At 47.5% G+C, this 21,844-nt stretch overlaps 9 protein-coding genes across 9 annotated transcripts; 6 read left to right on the top strand and 3 right to left on the bottom strand.

The window, feature by feature from the left end:
* Positions 1–209: 209 nt before the first annotated feature.
* N7495_007340 (40S ribosomal protein uS5) lies at positions 210–1,254 on the top strand (the record flags this gene model as incomplete). The annotated part of the gene is made up of 3 exons (XM_057209991.1): positions 210–488; positions 682–939; positions 997–1,254. The coding sequence occupies exons 1-3, from the start codon at positions 222–224 to the stop codon at positions 1,252–1,254; spliced, it is 783 nt and encodes a 260-aa protein (XP_057063765.1). The 5' UTR covers positions 210–221.
* A 590-nt stretch (positions 1,255–1,844) lies between these two features.
* On the top strand, positions 1,845–3,318 carry N7495_007341 (uncharacterized protein; the record flags this gene model as incomplete). The annotated part of the gene is made up of 3 exons (XM_057209992.1): positions 1,845–2,001; positions 2,116–2,893; positions 2,946–3,318. 3 exons carry the CDS (start codon positions 1,845–1,847, stop codon positions 3,316–3,318), a joined length of 1,308 nt encoding a protein of 435 aa, XP_057063766.1.
* A 2,203-nt stretch (positions 3,319–5,521) lies between these two features.
* Positions 5,522–6,334, top strand: N7495_007342 (MBL fold metallo-hydrolase; the record flags this gene model as incomplete). The annotated part of the gene is made up of 1 exon (XM_057209993.1): positions 5,522–6,334. The coding sequence occupies one exon, from the start codon at positions 5,522–5,524 to the stop codon at positions 6,332–6,334; it is 813 nt and encodes a 270-aa protein (XP_057063767.1).
* Positions 6,335–7,529: 1,195 nt separating this feature from the next.
* N7495_007343 (opsin family protein) lies at positions 7,530–8,609 on the top strand (the record flags this gene model as incomplete). The annotated part of the gene is made up of 5 exons (XM_057209994.1): positions 7,530–7,633; positions 7,683–7,749; positions 7,804–8,294; positions 8,346–8,480; positions 8,531–8,609. 5 exons carry the CDS (start codon positions 7,530–7,532, stop codon positions 8,607–8,609), a joined length of 876 nt encoding a protein of 291 aa, XP_057063768.1.
* A 999-nt stretch (positions 8,610–9,608) lies between these two features.
* Positions 9,609–10,642, top strand: N7495_007344 (uncharacterized protein; the record flags this gene model as incomplete). Its single annotated transcript, XM_057209995.1, has 3 exons — positions 9,609–9,686; positions 9,748–9,882; positions 9,938–10,642. The coding sequence occupies 3 exons, from the start codon at positions 9,609–9,611 to the stop codon at positions 10,640–10,642; spliced, it is 918 nt and encodes a 305-aa protein (XP_057063769.1).
* Positions 10,643–11,386: 744 nt separating this feature from the next.
* N7495_007345 (isoleucine--tRNA ligase ISM1) lies at positions 11,387–14,410 on the bottom strand (the record flags this gene model as incomplete). The annotated part of the gene is made up of 1 exon (XM_057209996.1): positions 11,387–14,410. The coding sequence occupies one exon, from the start codon at positions 14,408–14,410 to the stop codon at positions 11,387–11,389; it is 3,024 nt and encodes a 1,007-aa protein (XP_057063770.1).
* A 325-nt stretch (positions 14,411–14,735) lies between these two features.
* N7495_007346 (UPF0183 domain protein) lies at positions 14,736–16,306 on the bottom strand (the record flags this gene model as incomplete). The annotated part of the gene is made up of 2 exons (XM_057209997.1): positions 14,736–16,198; positions 16,246–16,306. The coding sequence occupies 2 exons, from the start codon at positions 16,304–16,306 to the stop codon at positions 14,736–14,738; spliced, it is 1,524 nt and encodes a 507-aa protein (XP_057063771.1).
* A 337-nt stretch (positions 16,307–16,643) lies between these two features.
* N7495_007347 (putative kinesin family protein (BimC)) lies at positions 16,644–19,835 on the top strand (the record flags this gene model as incomplete). Its single annotated transcript, XM_057209998.1, has 3 exons — positions 16,644–17,123; positions 17,179–19,326; positions 19,377–19,835. 3 exons carry the CDS (start codon positions 16,644–16,646, stop codon positions 19,833–19,835), a joined length of 3,087 nt encoding a protein of 1,028 aa, XP_057063772.1.
* A 727-nt stretch (positions 19,836–20,562) lies between these two features.
* On the bottom strand, positions 20,563–21,513 carry N7495_007348 (uncharacterized protein; the record flags this gene model as incomplete). Its single annotated transcript, XM_057209999.1, has 1 exon — positions 20,563–21,513. One exon carries the CDS (start codon positions 21,511–21,513, stop codon positions 20,563–20,565), a length of 951 nt encoding a protein of 316 aa, XP_057063773.1.
* Between the last annotated feature and the right edge of the window lie 331 nt (positions 21,514–21,844).

Raw genomic sequence — 21,844 nt, forward strand, 5'->3', positions numbered from 1 at the left:
TTCGTTACGCTGTACCTCGAAGTGGATCCAGTCAGCTGATATTCCACTGCACAGACCATCTCTCCTTTTGGACGTTAGGGCTCAGGGTTCTGCCTAGGGCTGTCCCGCTCGCTTAGCACACCCGAATTTTTGGTGCAAACAAGCTAGACTCAGCGAACCTCCGACGACCGCATCGACAATTCCCATCGACAATTTTCTCGTCGCCCACACATACATCCAATATGGCTGACGCTGCTCCCCGAGGACGTGGAGGTTTCGGTTCGCGCGGCGACCGTGGTGGCGACCGTGGCCGTGGTCGTGGTCGTGGCCGTGGCCGTCGTGGTGGAAAGCAGGAGGAGAAGGAGTGGCAGCCTGTCACCAAGCTCGGCCGTCTCGTCAAGGCCGGCAAGATCACCAGCATGGAGCAGATCTACCTCCACTCTCTGCCCGTCAAGGAGTACCAGATCGTGGACTTCTTCCTCCCCAAGCTCAAGGATGAGGTTATGAAGGTACGACAATTCCACTATTCCCGACATCAAACATTGGAGGAGAATGCGACAGAAAGCGCACACATACACATACAAACACGCCAAATCACGACCAACAATCAGAATCGCGAAATTGAAAAATTGAAATTGGGGGGGGGGCAATTCAATATTCGAGGAACAAATCGGCTAACAGTTTTTTCTTTACGTCAAATAGATCAAGCCCGTGCAGAAGCAGACCCGTGCTGGTCAGCGTACCCGTTTCAAGGCTATTGTCCTGATCGGTGACGGTGAGGGCCACATTGGTCTCGGTATCAAGACCTCCAAGGAAGTCGCCACTGCCATCCGTGCCGCTATCACCATTGCCAAGCTCGCTGTGCTCCCCGTTCGCCGCGGTTACTGGGGTACCAACCTTGGTGAGCCTCACTCTCTGCCCGTTAAGCAGAGTGGTAAGTGTGGTTCCGTTGCCGTCCGTGTAAGTACTATCTCATCCTACCAGCAATTTGCGCCATTGTACTAATAACCCAAACAGCTTATCCCCGCTCCCCGCGGTACCGGTCTCGTTGCCTCCCCCGCCGTCAAGCGTCTGCTCCAGCTCGCTGGTGTCCAGGATGCCTACACCTCTTCTTCCGGATCCACCAAGACCCTCGAGAACACCCTCAAGGCCACCTTCGTCGCCGTTGTCAACACTTACGGCTTCCTTACCCCCAACCTCTGGAAGGAGACTAAGCTCATCCGCTCGCCTTTGGAGGAGTTCGGTGACGTCCTGCGCCAGGGCAAGAAGTACTAGGTTGTTTGATGCATACATGATTTAGTTCCGAGTTTCTTTTATCCCCCTTGACTTTTCTGCTGGAATGACGAAAAGTGGCTTGCGGGTTGATTCCCCCTCGGCTCCGGGTGTCCATGGATGTATTTAACGGGAAGGGAAAACAAAAAATTAGCGAAGTCAGCCAACTACCAGCCAGAATTCTCTCAGTATTGTGCACATTAAATTTCACTAGTGATATTGTTCCTGATTCCTGGTCTCCATTGGAATTTCAATTGGAGATTGGAATCTATGGAAGTCCATGTTTGGTATATCCAATCAAATGCACGGATCCAGCATGGAGTACAAACATCGTCAAGTCAGCTTCAGCTCTATGTCAGGATGTAAATACCTGAAAAAGAAGCTCAAAGCTGCATCACCAACTAACCTACTGAAGCGTATGGTTTGTTTGAATATTAATTACGGTATATCCCAAATTCAATGACCATCCATGTAGCCATGCTTCACAACACTCAGATTCTCAAGATTCTCACTTTGCGCCGACCTCTCATTCACCTAGACATTCGCCCCTCTTCTTATACTCTTTCTCTCTCTTTCTCTTCATCCATCCTAAGATGGAAGAACTTTCCGAACTGGAAGACCATCCCGACATGGAAAACCATCCCGACATGGAAGACCATCCCGCCCATTGGGCTGATACCCTCATGGGATTGGATTTCTGGACGGATTGTACTAAATACGAGCTGCAGCTCTCTGAGCAGAAGAATGCTCGTAAGATTTGAGTGTCTTCATTTCACCCCCACCCTCAAGCTGACCTTCTTCTACTGATCTTGACATTTGCTTTGTGTTCCACCATAAAGATGTGCTCCATTAACACGGTCACAGGAAATGACATGACTCTCCACACACGCTTTCCCTTCAACCTGGGTCTCGAGGACGCTCGAACCTCGCACAGAGCAGGTACAAGCCCGGCAGCAATCCCGGCGACAATCCCGGCCGCTATTGATAGACACAAAAATCGCAGTATTTCCGAGCTTCGAGTGTTGACTGGGGCACTCCGTCACCAGGCAGCATCCCGACTCCGTGATTTTACAAGCCGTGCACTTACTCCGGAGCCCAAAAAGCCCCAAGAAGTCTGGTCATCCCCTTTAGCCCCTAGGATCCATTTCACGTCTCGCATCAAAGAATACAGTAGTCCCATTCCCATTGATGGTCCAAGGTCAATCTTCCCGGATTGGGAAATTCGCCCATCGACAGCTTCTACTACTAGTACATCTTCCTCTGCTGTCTTTGAAGCTGCTACGCCATCGAAGCCATTGATGGGGTTCCATGATGTTTCGTATTGGGATGGTCTTTCCCGAAAGAAGCATACCCTCGGCATCGACCTTTTCTGGCCGAATACGAAGCATGATGTCGAATTCAATTGCCTGAAATTGGAAGATCTCAAGCCGCTTTGCGAGTTCCGAAACCTGCGCAGCCTTAAAATCACGGGCATGCTGCAGTCGTACCAGACCTACATCTGGCAGGCTGTGTGGCTAAACCTTCATTTAGAAGAACTGGAGCTCAGCATGATTTTAGAACCGGCAATCATCGCCATGCGCGGACAGCTGATTCAAGATGACTGGGAGATAGATCGGCGTCAAAATAATATTCCCGTCTATTAGTGAGCCCTCGGTATCCGTGGCCTTTTTCAAACTGCTAACCCTGGATTCTAGTGGCGATGGTGATGGTGAGTTGCATCCGAAGTTTGGATATGGTGAATACCTCGACAAGAAAATCATGGAGAAGGCCAAGATCCGCGCCATGGGCATGGGTATTACTAGCCGCCGTATCTCGATCCGAAAGCTTACTCTCAGCGGATTTGTCGTTGATGCCGACCCTTTTATTCAATGGTTCGATCCCGAGAAGTTGCGGAGTATCTGTTTCAAGGGCGAGTGCATTGATGCTGGTCTCTGGTTACCTCCGTACATGCAAGTGTCAATTCGATTCCCGAAACGCATGGATCTGGAGGCCATTCCGGCTGGTATTGTTCATGTTGATGTGAAGAGTGATGTGAATCTGGTGAACTGCACCAAAAGCAAGATCTGATTTGAATCGAAATCTGTAGACTCGGAGAGTGATGAATGATGGTACGATACGAACGCTCGATATGATATGACAAGTTGACAATAATTATAACATAAAAATGATCCTTATGGCATTTATTTCTCAACACTCGTTACAATTGGCATGAAAATATAACTTATGATTCCAAAATCCGATTGAAGCTTCATAGATGAAAGATTAGTCATGGATAGTTGAACATGAGTCTGTCATGGGACTCGGCAAAATGACGCGGTTGCTTGAGCTCAAAACACCTGCTTCACCTACTTTACAGCCCTCTACAGAGTCTACACCACACACCCGAGCTGTATTTTGGTTTATAAATGCTCATTCAACACGAGCCCAAAGATCGAATTGGACTAAGCCCATACAAGGCGTTTTTCAACGTGAATCTCCGTTAGATATGGCCTCTTCCTTCTTCCTCCACAGTGCATGCCCCTAGCCTACATCACTTGAAGAATAGGTCCTACTTAACGGGGGCTTATGCTGGAAAACGCATTATATGGGCGATTATCGATGTTGCCGCGTTCCAGTCCCGTTGGGGTCAAAAATAGACCAGACCGTATTTGACCACCGCTAGCGCCTGTAATTTGTGCACATGTTGACCACTACGCTCACTACTTCCCTATCTTCTCCTTCACATGAACACAGTACAAGATTTCAAAGGCCTTTCCTTTTAATAACTCCTTATTTCACTGCAATGTTCGAAGATAACTTTGCAGAGAGAGAGAGAGAGAGAGAGAGAGAGAGAGAGAGAGAGAGAGAGAGAGAGAGAGAGAGAGCGACAGAAAGCAACACTGGAAGAAGTGGAGGTGTCTCCAAGCGCTCATACAGTGATTATACTTATTAGACAGAATCCATCTGAAACCTGATTCAGAAGACTCAGGAGATCGCATCTCGGCTATAATAGAGCTTGTTCGACTACATCGCGATACCAATACACACTGCCTCACATGTCAACATATTATTCCAGTGACTTTTCTGCCTCAAGGCCATTTAGTGCGTCGCATGATAGTGGCAGCCTCAGTTGAAAGATATCTTCTACACGAGAGCAACGAATTGGAGCAGGAAACTGAAGAACATCTTACATTCGGAGCTGACCTACTTCGAGAAGTTAGATCAAGACTATATTGATCTGTCACCGAAGAAGGTTTCTTCGAAGACCTCATCATTAGGATGAACATCCCAAGTTCAGAATCAACTCTCCTTTGGATACTAATGCTACCTAGTTAACTTCCACCTACCTACCCCGGTAAGGCAGTCCAGGTGAATGAATGCCAGAACACGTTTTATCCCATATTTACAAATTCAGAGTAGACATACATTCATCATATCAATAATTGAAGACCATCTCAGTATGACAAGAGTAGAAATCAGCTCAGGCTCGGATTTTTAAATAGTAGGCATCAATCTAACTGCCACGGTGAGTAGTTCCGATGCATTTGATTGGTTTCAATAATGGAGCCACTGGTTCTTAAACAGTGCAGCCCTCTCAATATTTCAACATCCACTTCCTTGATCCCCATCTTAAAATAAGGCAACTGTCGGTACACCTGTATCAAGTGTGGAATAGCTATTCGATAAAGGTGATGAGGCTAACGCCCACTTCTGACACCTATCGCAGGTAGCGCTTTACGCCCCTATGATATCTTTGTGTCCTCTTGAAGTGGTTGTAAAGTCTGGTTTTCATTCTTAGTTTGCTATCTATTATAAAGTAACAATTTGATCACATGACTGCTTTGTTCCATATTCCAACAGCAACTCATTGCTTTGAATAGGTGTGTATAAGATAATAATGGAATCCTTTGCACTAAATTTTCAGGATGTAAATATTCCATGCAGCTAACTAGCTAATGTGGGGTCTAACTCAAAAGTCGAGTCTTGGCGATTTATATACCTCTTTTAGGCAGTACCCAAACTCAACACCTCCATTTCTTTCCCCTCGCACCCGCGGTCGATTATTCTATCGGTTAGGATGGAATGACGGAATAGAAGCGATGTATTTGATTTATAATGGATTGGCACTTCCTGACAAAAGAATAAATAGGTCATGCTATCCCGTGAACCTGGGAAGCCCAACCTCTATACCGAACCTTGGAATTGAAAAATTTCAACATTGAAAAGACTTCCAAGATTCGTCTCCTACCTACCTACTACCTAGGCACCGATAACTTTTTCATCATTGAAAATGGCCCCTCAATTGAATATAACTCACATCGGCACCGCAACCGCCGTCCTTGAAATCAACGGCGTGAATTTCCTGACGGATCCCTTCTTTTCTCCCGCTGGTTCATCGTGGAAGGGCTTTCCGATAATTCTTGAAGTATCACAAGACCCAGCTATGAGTCTCGACCAACTTCCTGTGATCGATGTTATCCTCCTAAGCCACGAAGACCACCCAGATAACCTGGATGAATTGGGTCGCCAACTGCTGAATGGACGTCATGTTTTCACTACTGTAAACGGCGCTAAGAATCTTGCTCCTCGCCCTGCTGTTCATGGCATGAAACCCTGGGAGAAGATTGATATTTCTATCGCTGGCAAGCTGTTCCAAATTATTGCGACTCCGACACAACACGCTCCTGAGGGCGAATGTGTTGGGTTCATTGTGACTGGGGCTGATTTTGGTCACGGCCGTGATGGAATTCCTAATGCAATCTATTTCTCAGGTGATACTGTCTACATTGATGAGCTGAAGAGTATCGCGGATCGATTTCATGTCTTGGCAGCTGTGCTGAATTTGGGTAACGCTCAGGTTCCTACGACTGCAGATGCGAATGGTCCCAGCTTGCAGGTTACTATGGATGGGAAAGATGCCGCGAGACTCTTTCGTGACCTCAAGGCTAACGTTCTTGTTCCGATGCACTATGAATCTTGGCTGCATTTCACTCAATTAGGAGCTGAGCTGCGTGAAGCCTTTGAAGCTGAGGGTATTAGTGACAAGATCCGGTGGCTGAAAGGAGGTGAGAAGTTATCGATTGTTTTGACAGGCCTGCATTAGCTAGTTTCAATCTTCAAATTAGTTCGTTTCTGTAGGTGGATGATGGGGGATTTGGGGTAGACCTTGCAAATTGAAATGTTGCCCAAGACCTGGGGTTAAATGTGTATGTCAAAATACCTATCAATTCATCGGAAGTCAATATTACTTTTGGCATATTTCAATTTTCCATTGACAAACATTTCAGCTTCCCTAGACCCCACCCCTTGCTTAGAGGGGGTACCGTAGCTGCATGACCGGGTAGGTTAGATTACTACCTTTGCAAATTCTCTACTTTAATGTTTCTCAACAGCTCCCGAGGTTTACCCACGATCAGGCCTAGAGTCTGGACCTCGGGAGATGGTGGAATTGACGATCCTCTGCCGATCTCTAACCAGCCTCTGCCGATCTCTAACCAGCCTCATCACGACCTAGGTAAATCCCTGTGCTACCTATGCAGGCTGGGAAATTCTCATGTACGACGTATTCTGCATCCATTGATGGAAAAAACAGGGCTTGTTCGTAGCTGCCATGAGGGCGTCACTAGTTCCGACTGTGACATTTGACCTGTGTCCTGCGTCATCATCGCCACTTATGTACTATGTAGCGAGAATGGATCGTCTGATGTCAGCTTCCGAGCCAGTAAGTACTTTGGACCAGATGTCCCTACGGGAATTGCCGAGGCCGCATGCAGTATCACGAAGCCAGTACTCCGTACCTAGGTATGCTCTGAGACGGCTGGAATGCAGCTGAAGCGTCTAGTGGAAGTGTTCCTGATGCTGGGGATATCCCGTCTCAGAGTCAGTGGAGACAAGAGTCTTGGAAGAGAAGTTGATCTGCGATTGATGTGATAGTTGATATGGCAGTCGTCAAAAACCTGATGCCAAGACATCACAAAAAGCAATGGACTGTATAGATCATGCAAGTATTATACGAGTTTCACTTCCACAAGTATTTTTAAAAGGCAACTTCCCTGTTTGTATTTTCTAATATTGAACCTTGCTTTGTGTGTCCTTGCTTAATCCAATCAAAAGAAATAAAATAAATTGAATAAAATGAGGAATCCAAGGTTCATTTCGATCTGTAATGACGACAGCTCCGCGTAGCTCCAAATCTTGTTTTCCCCCGGATTTTCTATTTTACTATTTCAACTTCATCTTTTCCATCTTCAACTTTTTGATTTCTGATTATTCCAATTGAACAATTACCCTTGCCCACTATGTTGCCCTCTACCTCCACCGGGCCAGTGGCACCAATTCCCACCGTTGTTCCCGATCTCCCGCACTTCCAGGAGCTCCATGACGTAGGAAAGCGAACCCTCTGGTCAGTGCAACTCAACTGTTCTACCTCGAAGACACTAACGTCAATATAGGGTGGTTACCGTCCTGATGGGCATCAGCTCGCTAGTGTTCTATTCACTGAGTGCCCGTGCGCCTGTAGTAAGTGGTCTAGATCCTTAAACCTTCATTCCCCACAAACCTAACGATCTGCAGGCCAAGCGGGTCTTCCACACTCTATCTTCCTTGATTACTACCATCTCCTTCATCACCTATCTTGCCCTCTCGACAGGCCAGGGTATCGGCTTTAATCACGCACACATTATCAATCACGGCACTCATGGAATCCCCAACACTCACCAAGACGTGTTCCGACAGGTGTTGTGGCTCCGATATGTGAACTGGGCCCTCAGCACACCCCTGTTGCTCACCATCTTTGCGTTGGCGTCAGGCTTGCCAGGTGCAAACCTGCTTGCTGCCATTGCGGCCAACTGGGTAATGCTTGCTACCGGACTGTTGGGCTCTTTCGCCGGTCACACCCGCGTACGATGGGTGTGGCTGACTCTATCTTGTATCTCTTATCTGGTCACCCTGAATCATGCAGGATTCCATGCTCAAAAAGCAGCTCAGAAGCAGGATGGACCGACACGCAAGTTCTTTGGAGCCTTTTCCGGATCGGCATTCATTGCTCTTGCCTTGTTCCCAATGTATGTACTCAACTTAAACTTTGTACTCTGATAATGGCTAATCTTCTCTAGTACCCTCGCCGCTGGCACTCTCGCTCTGAAGTTGAGTGTTGATATTGAGACCATCCTCTTTGCCATCCAGGATATTTTCACCCAAGGCCTGTTGGGATACTGGCTCCTTGGATCGTCTGGCAGCTCTTTGGGAGTGTAGGTTCCTCTGAAAACAAATGCAGAGACTTTTACTGATCATCTTATAGCTCCCTTCACTTGGACGGCTTCTGGTCTCATGGTGCTGGCACTGGTGCTGTTCGCCTCCCTGAAGATGAGGGCGCGTAAAACCTCTAATTCAACTCGCTATTGAAAGATTGGCCCCATACCCAACGTGACGTGCATTTACCAGAATGACATGAGAATGCGATGTGTTGCCCATGAACCTTATCCTACTTGACGCTTCTGTTGAATTATTTCGTTTTACAGTGTTATCTGTCACCTATGAACGAGATAATCATATAATTATACTATATGCCCATCAAATTGCATGGAAAAGTTGATTTTCTTCCTGGCAGTTGACTTTAAAATTTGACAGTTTTTATCAAAATCCATCAAATTTGCTCCATTGACCTAGCCTTTTTAGGAATAGTTTTATACCTTGTAGGCTAACCTTACTTGGATGTATATTCCGCCAAGACTTCGAATAATTACTAATTATACTTCGTAAGGCCACGACTTCTGGAAATTAGCTCTCCTTCCATACCAAGGTGCAATTATATATCGAACATGAGGGTAAAACAGAGAAATGTGTGTGACACGTGTAGGGCTCGCAAACTTGGGGTTAGTTCCAAGAGCCGAAAACGGATTTGTCAGTGCCTGATGCTCTTTTAGTGCGATGGGAGGCGCCCGGAATGCAGCCAATGCTTTCTCACTCGAAGAAAGTGTGCAGGCTATTCCAAGAACTGGGAATTTGTGTCTCAAACAAGCCAAACGCCGCCGTCAACTTCAACTTCGTCTGTATCCTCTAAAACGAAAGCACATTCAAACATTTCAAATGTGATATCGAGTACTCCGTTAAGTCCATATCGAATACATAGAGGTGTGGATGACCTCACGACGCTCATCAGTCAGGGATTCTTACCTGCTCAGTGCGGTAGTACACTTGATGGCGGTCGAATATGTGGCGGCTGGATCAAAGTGCTTCCAGATTTAGTTCGCAAAGATACAAAGCTTGACGTGCTTTCCACAGCGACCAAAGCACTAGCCTTATCAATGACTTATCCAAACACTCGACCATCTAAAATAGAGACAGAAAGCTATTGGGGCTACAATGATGCTTTAAAAATGGTTCGCAGCAGGCTAACTACCCATGGCCATTGCTTGGAACTGGTGCCGGCAATTATGTGTCTCACACTCGTGGAGGTAAGCTCTCGCTCCAACTAGTGTATGATTTGATTAGTCACTGATCATGATTAACTATTAGTTAATGTTTCCAAGCTCTAGTTTAGCTATGACAGTCCATATCACAGCAGTCGGAGAAGTCTTGCGCTCTTATGGCCCCAAGCGTTTCCAAACAGGAACATTACATGAGCTCTTTAATGGTTTCAGACCTCTCCTAGTACGTAATCAGTTGAAAATTTAGGGGTTTCAATTGACGTCGTACTTGAATTCAGGTTCTTGAAGCCGTTCGCCGCCGTCGGCCTACGTTTCTGGCCTTGGAGTCTTGGATTGAAATACCATCTTCCCAAAACTCACCAACCCCCATGCAGGCTCTTCTCACAGAAGTCGTAAGCATTCCTTCTCTTCTATATAAGAGCGATGTTCTTTTCCAGGACCCTTTGATAGTCAATATAGGCGATGCTAATGAGATTGCCCACGCCATTATTGAAAGCTTGCATCGCCTCTGCCTATACGAAAAACGCTTATGGCTTGAGAGTGATACTCCTTGCTACTGGACTGATGGGCCTGAAACCCCACTTCGATTTCCAACCATTACCATGGCAAATTGTCTCTCTCACATTTGGGCATTCCGAATTATCTGCTTGGCTGAGCTAGAGAAGTTCTCGCGGTCATTCCCATACTCAATAGAAAAAAGCACAGAGACATCAGATATCCAAACGCAAATTGCTCAGCTTTCAAAGCTGATATCACTGAGCATGGAATACTTACTTGGAGATGATATGAAACTTTATGGACCTGCTTCTACTCTTTTTCCGCTGTCAGTGGCATATCAGGCCTTGGGAAGTGCTCAAGATCGTGGACTGGTAATGGAACACATTGATCGAACCATTTTCAGGCTAGTTGAAAAGGGACTTCGATCAGCACCGTTCTTTGTGAAATGTGATGAGATTCAGAATTTTCTATCTCAGCCAATATAGTACTGTTGAAAGGGACCCGATCTCAGTTCACCTTGCCTGCCGTCCTAGCGCATCTTCCAAGGTTGTTATCACTTTACTATCAATTCCCAGGTTTCATCTCACTTTCCTATCATTTCCAACCTTTGGAGCTTTACTTTCACTTTACTTTCACTTCACGTTCACGGGTTCATAGATAGCCTCACTTAAAAGCACCTTCAGGGAGTTCTAGATGGATACCTAGGAATTTAAACTAAACATTTCCAATATTGGAACATTCTCACTCTTCATCCTCTTTGGTTAGCCAATTTTTACCACCTAGGCTTTACATCCTATATCTGGGCTTATCAGTAACCTGGGCAGTGGCTTGCCTACTGCAGAGGTCGAAAAACTAGCATGAGGCCTGTTTTGGTGTTTCATTCGCGCCAGTAGCCGGCCGGCGGCAAAGTAAGATAAAACCCAACCCATTTGCTCTAGCTCTTTAACTAACAGTTAATGTCCCAGATCAACGTCAATATTGCTCGAAAAGTTGTGGGTGAATGAGTAGAGATTAGGTAGGTAAACACATATAATACATGGTCTGTGTAGATGATTCATGGCTTTTTATGATGCAAAGGATCATCGTAACCATGGAACTAAGTTTTACACATGGATTTATCAATCCAATTCCGGTACGGGCAGACCCGCCTCACGGCCGCGCTGTCGAGCGCGAATTTCGAGTTCTTTACACGCAGACCGGAAGTCTCGGTATCAGATACCAGGACAAGGTCAGAGATGGGAAGTGGGTGCCTTCGCATCAAGGTCCTTGACAACTGTATCACATCGGTCGCAGATTACTTCAATCTCTGACTCTGCTGGTTCTGGGACAGCGTACCGCCAGCATCGGGGACACTTGGACGCCTGAGGTGCGTAAACATGAACAGTGCCTTTTTGGCCATCTGGTAGCGCACACACTTCTTGGTACTGCCATTCAGCTTCCGCAATTTCAGTGGGAATATTTTGTCCGGGAAGACCAAGAGTGACCGACGAAACGACAAACAGATCGGGCAGCTCGGAGAGATATTGATGGAAAACGGAGCTACTCGGGTCATCTGAAAGAACGAGGTGAACAAAAGACTGCAGGGAGGAGCCGAGTTGCTTCTTTCCGCGTGCCTGCTCCTGCAACGTTTTGATCACCGAGTGCACGGCAACTAGTTCCTGGTAGTTGGCGTCCAAGGCAAGATCCTGCCATTCCGACGCGGGGGCTGAAACGATGCGTCGCAAGGGATGCTCGCTCTGCGACCGGATCACTTCCGGTGTATGCTCCCAGGTCTCCTCGATAAGCAAAGGTGTTATGGGACCAAGAACCTCCTGGAGGTAGTTGAAGATATAGAACAAGGTGGTCTGAGCAGCCCGACGGCTGCCACTGTTCTCGCCCAGTGTGTACAAACGATCTTTGATCGCTTCCATGTAGAACGATGAGAACTCCAAGTTGGCCCAGCGGTTGATCATGTTCACAGCCTTGTAGAATTCAAAGTTCTCGCCGGCCTTTTGAGAGGACAGTACCAAGTCCGACAGGTGTTTCAGGGCAATCCGGTCAACCTGCTGTAGCTGCTCGTAAGGTACTACGAACTCGGGACGGAAATCAGCGAGCGCACCAAGCAATAGCTTGAATGTAACACGGAACTTGTGAAGACTAGTGTGGACGGTCTGGAGTACTTGCTTTCCAATCACAACGTCGCGGGTGTAGTCACTGCTAGCCGCCCATAGGCGAAGTGCATCGGGGCCCAACGCATCATAGGTTGGCTCAGCGTTCTCTGGTTGCTTCTTTCCCTTGCCCTTTCGCGGCTTTAGAGGCGGTAGTAAAGTTCCATCCATGATGGTCTGGGGCACAAGCGTGTTACCAATCGACTTGCTCATCTTGCGTCCTTCCTCGTCTAGGGTAAATCCATGAGTGATCAAATTCTTGAATGGAGCCCTGGGTTCATCAGTCTTTTCGGACGCTAGTTGGTGAGCAACGTAAGTGAGAAGGCCGGACTGGAACCAGCCACGGTGCTGATCGGTTCCTTCAAGGTACACATCTGCAGGATGGGAGCGTCCCGCTTCAGACACATCTATTTCGGCCCAACTAGTTCCACTATCGAACCAAACATCCATGGTATCAGTTCCGCGTCGATATCCAACGGGGTCATCCCGTACAGTGGTAGGAACCCAGGCAAGATCATCCGCACTATCCGTCCACCAAGCATCGATGCCTCGCGCCTCGATAGTTCCCATGATATGAGACACGCTATCCTTCGTCAAAAGAGGCTCACCGGTTGTTCGGTGATAGAGGGCAGGAATAGGAACACCCCAAGCACGTTGACGTGAGATGCACCATTCACTGCGATTCTTAACAAAATTGACCAGTCGGTGTTTTCCAGTTTCAGGAACAAATCGGACATTATCCAATGCTTTCAGAGCGCTGCCACGGATATCGCCCACATCGGCGAACCATTGCTCAGTGGCGCGAACGATAACAGGGAGCTTGGAACGCCAGTCATAAGGGTACTTGTGCTCGTATTTGTGCTGGGCAAGTAATTTTCCTTGGGACTTTGCGTATTCAAGAACCACATCGTTGCCCTCGTCCAATACATACTTTCCAGTCAGGCGTGTAGGATCATGTGGCATCGCTTTTTCCGTAAATCTGCCCTGATCATCGACCGGGGCAAACACCGGGATACCACGAGCAAGACAGGCTTCGTAGTCGTCCATACCATGTCCAGGAGCACAGTGGACCAGTCCAGAGCCAGAATCCGCGGTGACAAAGTTAGCACTGAAAATCGGCTGGGGATTGGCATTCGCGTCCTTGAAAAGAGGTCGGTAGGTGGTCTTGTCAGCCAATTCTGAGCCAAGAATAGAAGGGATCACGACAGTCAGCTCCGATTGCAGCATATTCTCAAGATATTCAAATCGGGACTGGGCGATAAGAAGACATCCGTGCTCCTCCGACTCGACAATTGCGTATTCCAGGGAGTCGCTGACCGCAATGGCAGCATTGGCAGGCAAGGTCCAGGGTGTAGTAGTCCAAATAACAGCGCTTAGTTCTTTTGATCCCAGCAGCGGGTCCTTGGTCAAATGTTCTGGAATATCCACCAAAGGGAATTTGACGAGGGCAGCAATAGAAATGTGGTCTTCCTTGTATTCGAGCTCAGCTTCAGCCAGCGCGGTGCCAGTTGAGGGCGACCAGTAGACGGGCTTAAATTTCCGGTAGATGAGGCTCCGGTCAACCATTTCACGGAAGATTCCAAGTTGTCGCATCTCAAATTCCTTATCCATAGTTTTCCAATGATTTTCCCAATCCGCCATGACACCAAAGCCACGGAATTCCTTCATTTGGGCCTTGACCGTCTGTCGCGCGAGTTGCCGGGCAGATTTCCGGATCACTGCAGGGCTCACAGATCCATCCTTCACACCGTGATCTTGAAGGCCTTGAAGCGCCTTCAATTCGATGGGCAGACCGTGGCAATCCCAGCCCGGAACATAGCGCACTCGCTTTCCGCGTCCCAATTGCGTTCTGCAGATCATATCCTTCAAGATTTTATTGAGCGCATGACCGACATGCAATCCTCCGTTTGCGTACGGTGGACCATCGTGTAGAACAAAAGGCTTGTCGGCGGGACGTTCGTTGCGCTGCCAGGCGTAGAGTTCATCGGAGCATCGCTTCAGGTATTTCGTTTGGTCGACCAGCGACACACGCGGTGGAAATGTCGACTTCGGAAGCTTAAGAGTTGACGTCCAGGACCGAGGTATTGACCGCGGCTGGTTCGGCATTCTCCTTCATATCCCTTGGAAGGTTCTTAAATCGTGAGAAGTGCAGTGAAATCGGATAAAGCGCGGTGGTTCAATTCGGAATGAAAGTTACGGAACAATGTACGGTAATGCTCCGTACTGTCCCAAATAATACAATTACTCAAATGTATTCTACTAGCTATGAAGTTCTGCTTTCAGTTTTGAATATTTATGAATATTTATTTGTAGATTTCAATTAGATTCAAAAATATGACGAAAAGAAGGAAGCCACAAAAACAGGCCATAGGTTGCTCCGTACTGCTCCATGTCAGATTACTAGTCAAAAACGACAAAAAAAATGTACAGGTTAATAAACCGTTAAACAGCTCACTGCGCCGTTCTTCAACACTTCAAATAACAGTCCTGGGAACCCAAATAGCTCCGTGTTGCCCAGGCTGCCGTCATGGCCCTCTTGTCCTGTCCGCGTTCCTCGGCCAGTGCTTTCTTCCCACCCACCTAGGAACTCGACGCTGCTTTCTGGACTATCGCCCCACCCGCGATTTAATACCATCGGTCGTTGCAGCGCTCGTTCTTCGGCTGGGCTAGTATACGATCCCTTCCATGCATCGCGCAGCACTTGGGAAATCTCATCATATGGAGACTCCGAGGTCAGGCCCTCATCAGACTCGTTGAGGTGGATCATCCAACGACTTCGACGATGACGATTGAAGGGATATGACCCCGGAACGTTTCCATGCAATATCATCTTGGTGACTGTCAACTGCGACGATGAAGGTGGTGGGACCGGATCAGACAGTCCAGATGCAGGAAATGCCGGTCCAGGTGAAGTGGGATATGATATGAAAGCATCGAAACCATGATGAAAATAATTGAAGAAGCACTCCGCAGGTAGAGATGCTGGATCTCCAGCATTGCCAAGGTATATCTCGTCGTCTGAATCATCAGTGACACTATTAGTGGAGGAGTGATCAGTATCTGGAATATCAATTCCGCGGCCTGGCGAGGGACTCAGGTGGAGCTGATCCCCACCCCCAACTGCACGATGTATTGAGATTCGTCGATCGTGTTTACGGTAAATGGCATCCGGTGGACCAAATTCAGCAATTAGATCCTGTGGCGTTGTTTCACCAAGATTTATGGCCAACGGAGGACTGGATCGCCGGACTACTTCTAACTTCCCTGCTCCAATGATATGGATCTCTTCGACTTCATCAGCAAAGGAGTCACGCGTTTTGCCAATGACGGCCGAGGAGCGTGGGTATTGTGGCTGCTGGGTGAACAAATTTGCCCGTGTCTCTGGCCAGGATGATCCTTGGAAAATGGACATGGAGGTAGCTGAAAGCGCGGCCGTGGATGAAAGGAGCGCTACAAAATCGCATTGATCGGACCAAGCCAAATGCTGGAGAGGAAATGAGAATGCAACCCCCGGATACGAAAGAACATATGTGCCATAGGGTGACTGATCTGTCGGCGCAATGTACTCTCCCGGGTACGATGGTCCGAAGAGACGGTTATAGACATGTCGAAAGTTGGGACCCTGTGGAGAGGCAGGCTGCTCGACTGACTTGCCTCCCTTCATCACATCCTGGCTCTTATATACAAGGTTCACCTTCGAAAAATCTAGGACTTCAATTAAACGGAGTCTCTGGTCGGGGCCATCGAAGCGCAATCGTAGTCCGTTCAAAGGTAAAAGGAGCACTACCGGCATACGGAGAGGATCCGTGGATGAATATGCAAGGTCGATAGAGGGATATATCTGAGGGTGTGATTTGACTCGTGTCAAAATATTGTGTAGAGAGGCCCCGAGTGCTTAGAAACGATTAGCTTGATCTCATGGGTCAGATGGGCATAGATACCTATGGAGCCTAGCCCCTTCCCCGGGATAATTTGAAACGGGACCGAGTTTCTTGTAGCCATAGCAGAATAATAATCATCAGAACATGAGCGAAAGATGTGAGTAGAAGTGAGCTTTCATGAAATCGGAGAAGAAGGACGAAGCATAGTTAACCAGCGCGGGGGAGTAGTCATGTGAGAGGGGGCATGACATAACTACGATAACGATAAGGAAACACAGTCACGTGGATATTGTTTACTTTTCTCCGAGTGGATCCACTTCGATCTCCTGCATTGAAATTAATACACTAAACCAAATTGTCGCATCTTGTGCCCTAGTTTAAAACATTCTCTTCATTTCTTCTCAGATCGCTTGTCTGAAATCCTTCAACAAATCTTTTGCCTGAAATCTCTACCCGCTATGGCCGGCGCAGCACGGGCTGCCGCCCCCCTTCCCGCGAAGAGAACTGGTTTACGCCAGTTACGCCAACCGACTCGACGAGCGGGGTCAGCGATTCCAGAAAGCCGACAAACATCTCCTGCACTTACAACCAAAAGAAGACCAGCCGTAGTGGCTGCGCCTGTGCCAACTCGGGTACCAAAGCCCAACCTGGATCAAACGAGTGTTCTTGGCAAAAGGAAAGATAGGGAATTTGAGCGCGAAATCGGTGAAGATACCAGCATCCACGTGGTCGTTCGCTGCCGTGGTCGCAATGACCGAGAAGTCAAGGAGAATAGCGGCGTGGTCTTGTCTACGGATGGAGTCAGTGGAAAACAGGTAGACTTGTCAATGGGACCCAACGCGCTCTCCAATAAGTCCTATGCCTTCGACAAGGTTTTCTCTCCAGCTGCTGATCAGACGTTGGTTTTTGACGAAGTGGTCTCACCTATTATCAATGAGGTAAGCTTGGCGAATTAAACTATGTTAAGGTGGTGTACTGACCTGAAATTGCTAGATGCTCGCTGGATACAACTGCACAATCTTCGCATATGGCCAAACAGGCACCGGAAAGACATACACTATGTCTGGTGATATGACAGACACCCTGGGAATCTTATCAGACGATGCCGGAATCATCCCACGAACCCTCTATTCTTTATTCAACAAGCTTGAGGATACAGACAGCACCGTGAAATGCTCATTTATTGAACTCTACAATGAGGAACTGCGCGACCTGTTGTCATACGATGATAACACAAAGTTGAAGATTTTCGAGAACGAGAAGAAGGGCCAGGCCGCTACTTTGGTTCAGGGAATGGAAGAAACATTTATCGATTCTGCATCTACCGGTATAAAGCTGCTTCAAATGGGTAGCCACAAGCGCCAGGTGGCCGCGACAAAATGCAACGACTTGAGTTCCCGAAGTCACACAATATTCACCATTACGGTTCTGACCAAGCGCACTACTGAATCTGGAGAGGACTATATCAGCTCTGGGAAACTAAATCTGGTAGATTTAGCAGGAAGCGAAAATATTGGACGAAGTGGTGCAGAAAACAAGCGAGCAGTTGAAGCTGGTCTGATCAACAAGAGTTTACTCACCCTTGGCAGGGTCATCAATGCGCTAGTCGACAAAGGCTCTCATATCCCCTACCGTGAGTCGAAGCTGACACGACTGCTTCAAGATTCTCTCGGTGGCCGGACGAAGACTTGCATCATCGCCACTGTATCGCAGGCCAAAAGCAATTTGGAAGAAACCATTTCGACTCTCGATTACGCTTTCCGGGCCAAGAATATCCGTAATAAGCCCCAGATCAATTCGCTGGTATCAAAAAATAAGCTGCTCCGCGAGATCGGAATAGAGATGGAGAGGCTCAGAAGCGATTTGATCGCCACTCGGCATCGGAATGGTGTCTACTTGGCACCAGATGTCTTCGAAGAGATGACTGTAGAGAGTGAATCGCGCCGAATCGTTAACGAGGAGCAACGTGCTAAGATTGAGTCAATGGAATCCAGTCTGAAGCACAAGGTACAAGAGTTGTTTTCCCTCACAGGAAACTTCAATTCATTGAAGCAGGACAATGAAAGCATTCAAAGCAGATTCAAAAGGACAAAATTGGACCTGGAACAAACTGAGTCAAGCTTGAAAGACACTTCTGAGAAGCTTGCGGAAGAGACTACAGCCCTCAAAGCTCACAAGGAGACCGAAAAGAGTCTTCGAGAAATATGTACGGATCTACTTTCGACCCTGGATGACACTGTTGAAGATGTTCAAGAACTTCACGCCAAAGTTGAACGTAAGGATGACCTAGAGATGGCAAACGGGCAAACATGGCAGGCATCTACCAATGAAATCCGCCAAGTCACCGGGCAAATTGATGAACGTTTGGACACCTTCCAAGCACATCATTCTGAGCTCTTCCGAAATATTTCAAACAAAATGCATGAGTTTCTAGCTAGCGAACTGAAGGCGACCCAGTCTGCCCGGTCTCAACTTCAAGAATTCGACCTGTCCTTAGACAAGGTTGAGGAAGACGCGAAGACCCAGACATCCGGTGCCCACAATGAGATGAACGAGATCCTTGAAGAAATCAAGGTCCTTCGGGAAGATGTCAAAGCCAAAGTTGGCGAGGGGCTAAATGGACTGTCAGCGGCCGCCGCCCGAATTTCCAAAGAGGTCATTGGAGAATTCTCCGAATTTCACTCTCAGCTCCACTCATCCTATAACACTCTTGGCCAGGATATCAAAGTCGTGTTCGAGAGTATGGCAACACACATCGACAAACAAAAATCCGAAATCGATCGACTGCATCTTGATCTTCAAGAGGCTCATCGCCAAACTGTAGAGGCCAATCGCAAAGCCTCTTCCAACATATCCCAGGTTCTCGAGGAAGAGCAAGCAAACTCTCAAGTTGAACGTGATACCCTTATGTCACAAATTCGGGGACTGCTTGAAGAATCTACCCAACGGCAGTCTGCCCGTCTCAAGAACAGATTTGATGGAGTTCGCACTGATCTTTCTGCATCGGGCAATTCTCTCGAGCAAGCCACAAATCAATACGATCGACAAGTCGATGAGTGGATGTATAAGGAAGTCAAGTTTGCCAAGGATGTGACTGCATCGAAAGATGAAATTACGTCTAGGATGCAGAATGACTGGGAAGTAAGAAATTATACCCCGTCCGCCTCAGTGTTCCAAGCTAACCACTATAGAAATTTGATGAGCGAAATGTTTCGATCCAGCATGCTACAGAATCCGTGCATCAAGAAACTGTGCGGATTGTGGATGCTCAGATGATTGACGTGAGCAAACAAATGGGGGCCCTTGATGATTTCGTTACCAAAGCTCGGTCTCGCAACGGACTTTTCCATGAAGCACAACTGAAGAACCTAGGCAGCATTGGAGCCAATGTTCGTGAATCCCGAGCTGTTATTCGACAACAACTCGATGGAACCCATCAACGTATTGGTGAACTTCAAGAAAATGTCGATGTTCACATGCAGGATCTGGAGCAATCTGCGGTGCCTCTGTTGCAAGAAGTTCGTGATCCACTCATGGAACTTCGTGCTAGCCTTCAAAGGCATCCTATGAAGGAGTACACTCCGACGGGTGACACTCCGCAAAAACGTCGTTATGAATACCCAGCGAGCTTGCCTCGAACGGAGCACTAGCCCAACTATCGGCACATTCTTTTGTTACAAATATACCCTACATAGCCTCTATTTAATTTTCATTTTTACTCATATGGTTAATCTTACACGGTAATTATGCATTCGTCCTCACTGGCTATCCAATGCAACAACGTTTGAGTATATCGATCATAATGAATTTTTGTCTTAGTCCAAGAGTCCGAGTCCAAGTTTACTCCGTAAGTCATCTATATGAGTTCCAGAGAATGCATCTGCCAGCCTAGAAGACTTGATTCTTAGAGAGGCTCTCTGTCCCCCAGAACCGCAAACCACCAGCCGGAAACTTCAAACCTCGACCGCATGGTGATAAAGACGCTCGCCGAGACTATCAATGGAGACTCCCACAATGTCGTCTATGAGGCCGTCGTCGATTTGGTCTCTAAGATGTGCCCAGTAGGTGTGATTTTATCATCACTCATTGCTTTTTTTGTTCCAAGTTTGATTGAAAACCTTAGAACTGTAGTCGGTTGCAAGTTGAGAAAAGAGGTTACGGCAGATATGATGCTTCTAAGGCTGGGGTTTGAATTGATTACAATATTACAGGCATCAGCTTGTTCCTCGGACGAGGGTGCGAGCAAAAAAGCCTGCGGTACGCGTTCTCGCAACGAGTTTCCAAGCCAAGCCAAGCCAACAGTATAATAGTAATTAGAAGGAGCACGAGTGAGATCTATTATCGTGAAGAAGCCATTGATTCATTCATTAGTCATCATTAATTATGCTCAACCTCATCCGGAGCATGTGCCTCGTGGCCAATGCCAGTCTCTCTGACCACGGTAGTTGTAGGGTCCAAGTTGGTAGAATCGATAACAACCTGCAACTCCTGCATTCGCTTTGCAAAGTTTTCCATCATCTCCTCAAGTCTTTGCGCACCTCGCTCTCCCTTTTCTTTGCCAGTATCTGCCGGTAACCCACTAGTCCCACGAATCTTCAACATCGACCCATGCCCTTCTGTCTCTCCGGAATCATGATTCTCAAATGTTGGCGCCGAGCTCATCTCACTATTCAGTATCTGCCATGTTGGTGAGAAACTCTTCGCCGATGTTACCCGGAACTGCATGTGTTGCACACCTGGTCCAGGCCCTGGGCTGGGTGTTTGGCCAGGGAGCTGGGACTGGTAGGTGGGTGATGTTGATATGGCTTTTGTATCACCAACACCTCTCAGCCCGACTGAGCTTGGTTGATCGATTGCGGGGTTGGTTGCAGGGAGTGGTTCAATATCTAAGACGAGGTAGTTCTCTCGCACACCGGGGATTGGAGGTGGGAGAAGGCTTGATTTCTCGGGGTCTCCGAGCTCTTCGTTGAGATGGGTTTTCTTGGAGTTGGAGAGGGCTTCATTTTGAGAATCCAGACTACGCAGCGCGGCTTCAGTGACTATGTCAGTATCGTCGTCGGAGAAGATGTAGTGAATGGTTGGGTGGTGGTAATCGGATGTGTGGGCATCTTCAACAAGTGTGAAGAATGGTTGGAAAGGGATCTGAGGCTCGTCATCCACCTCATCTGCTAGATGGTCCCCGTCCGCTGCTCCATCGAAGGCGATTGGGAGTGTCCCCTCTGCATCCTCCTGGCCCTGCGCATGCCAGTCATATTGCGGTGATGAGATTCCAGATCTGGAAGAGCACTGGACAGGAAAACCTGACTGAACTGGTGTGTTCAGAGACATCGTCGCCTACATTGCCGTGTTTGAGTTTGAAGGCGCTCAAGAGGACGTGAGTCTTATCGATACTGATAACATCGATATCAGTGGATAATGAGTCACGTGATAATTTCCATTTGCGGAGTACATATTTACAGCTGCCTTTAAATATGTGTTTTAGAGGCGAGAGATTTATTTTGGAGGGAAAATTACCTTGGTACGGAATTGATTCAAATACTACACTCTGTCTCGGCAGAAATGAGGTAAACATAAATTACCATTACTCGGTGGGTTTCCATGGTGACGTGATATGAGACTGAGATTAGCTCACGTAAGGATGAACATTCGCCATTGCTCT

This window comes from Penicillium taxi (assembly GCF_028828555.1).
Source record: "Penicillium taxi strain IBT 34144 chromosome Unknown utg000004l_segment0_segment0, whole genome shotgun sequence".
NCBI lineage: Eukaryota > Fungi > Ascomycota > Eurotiomycetes > Eurotiales > Aspergillaceae > Penicillium > Penicillium taxi.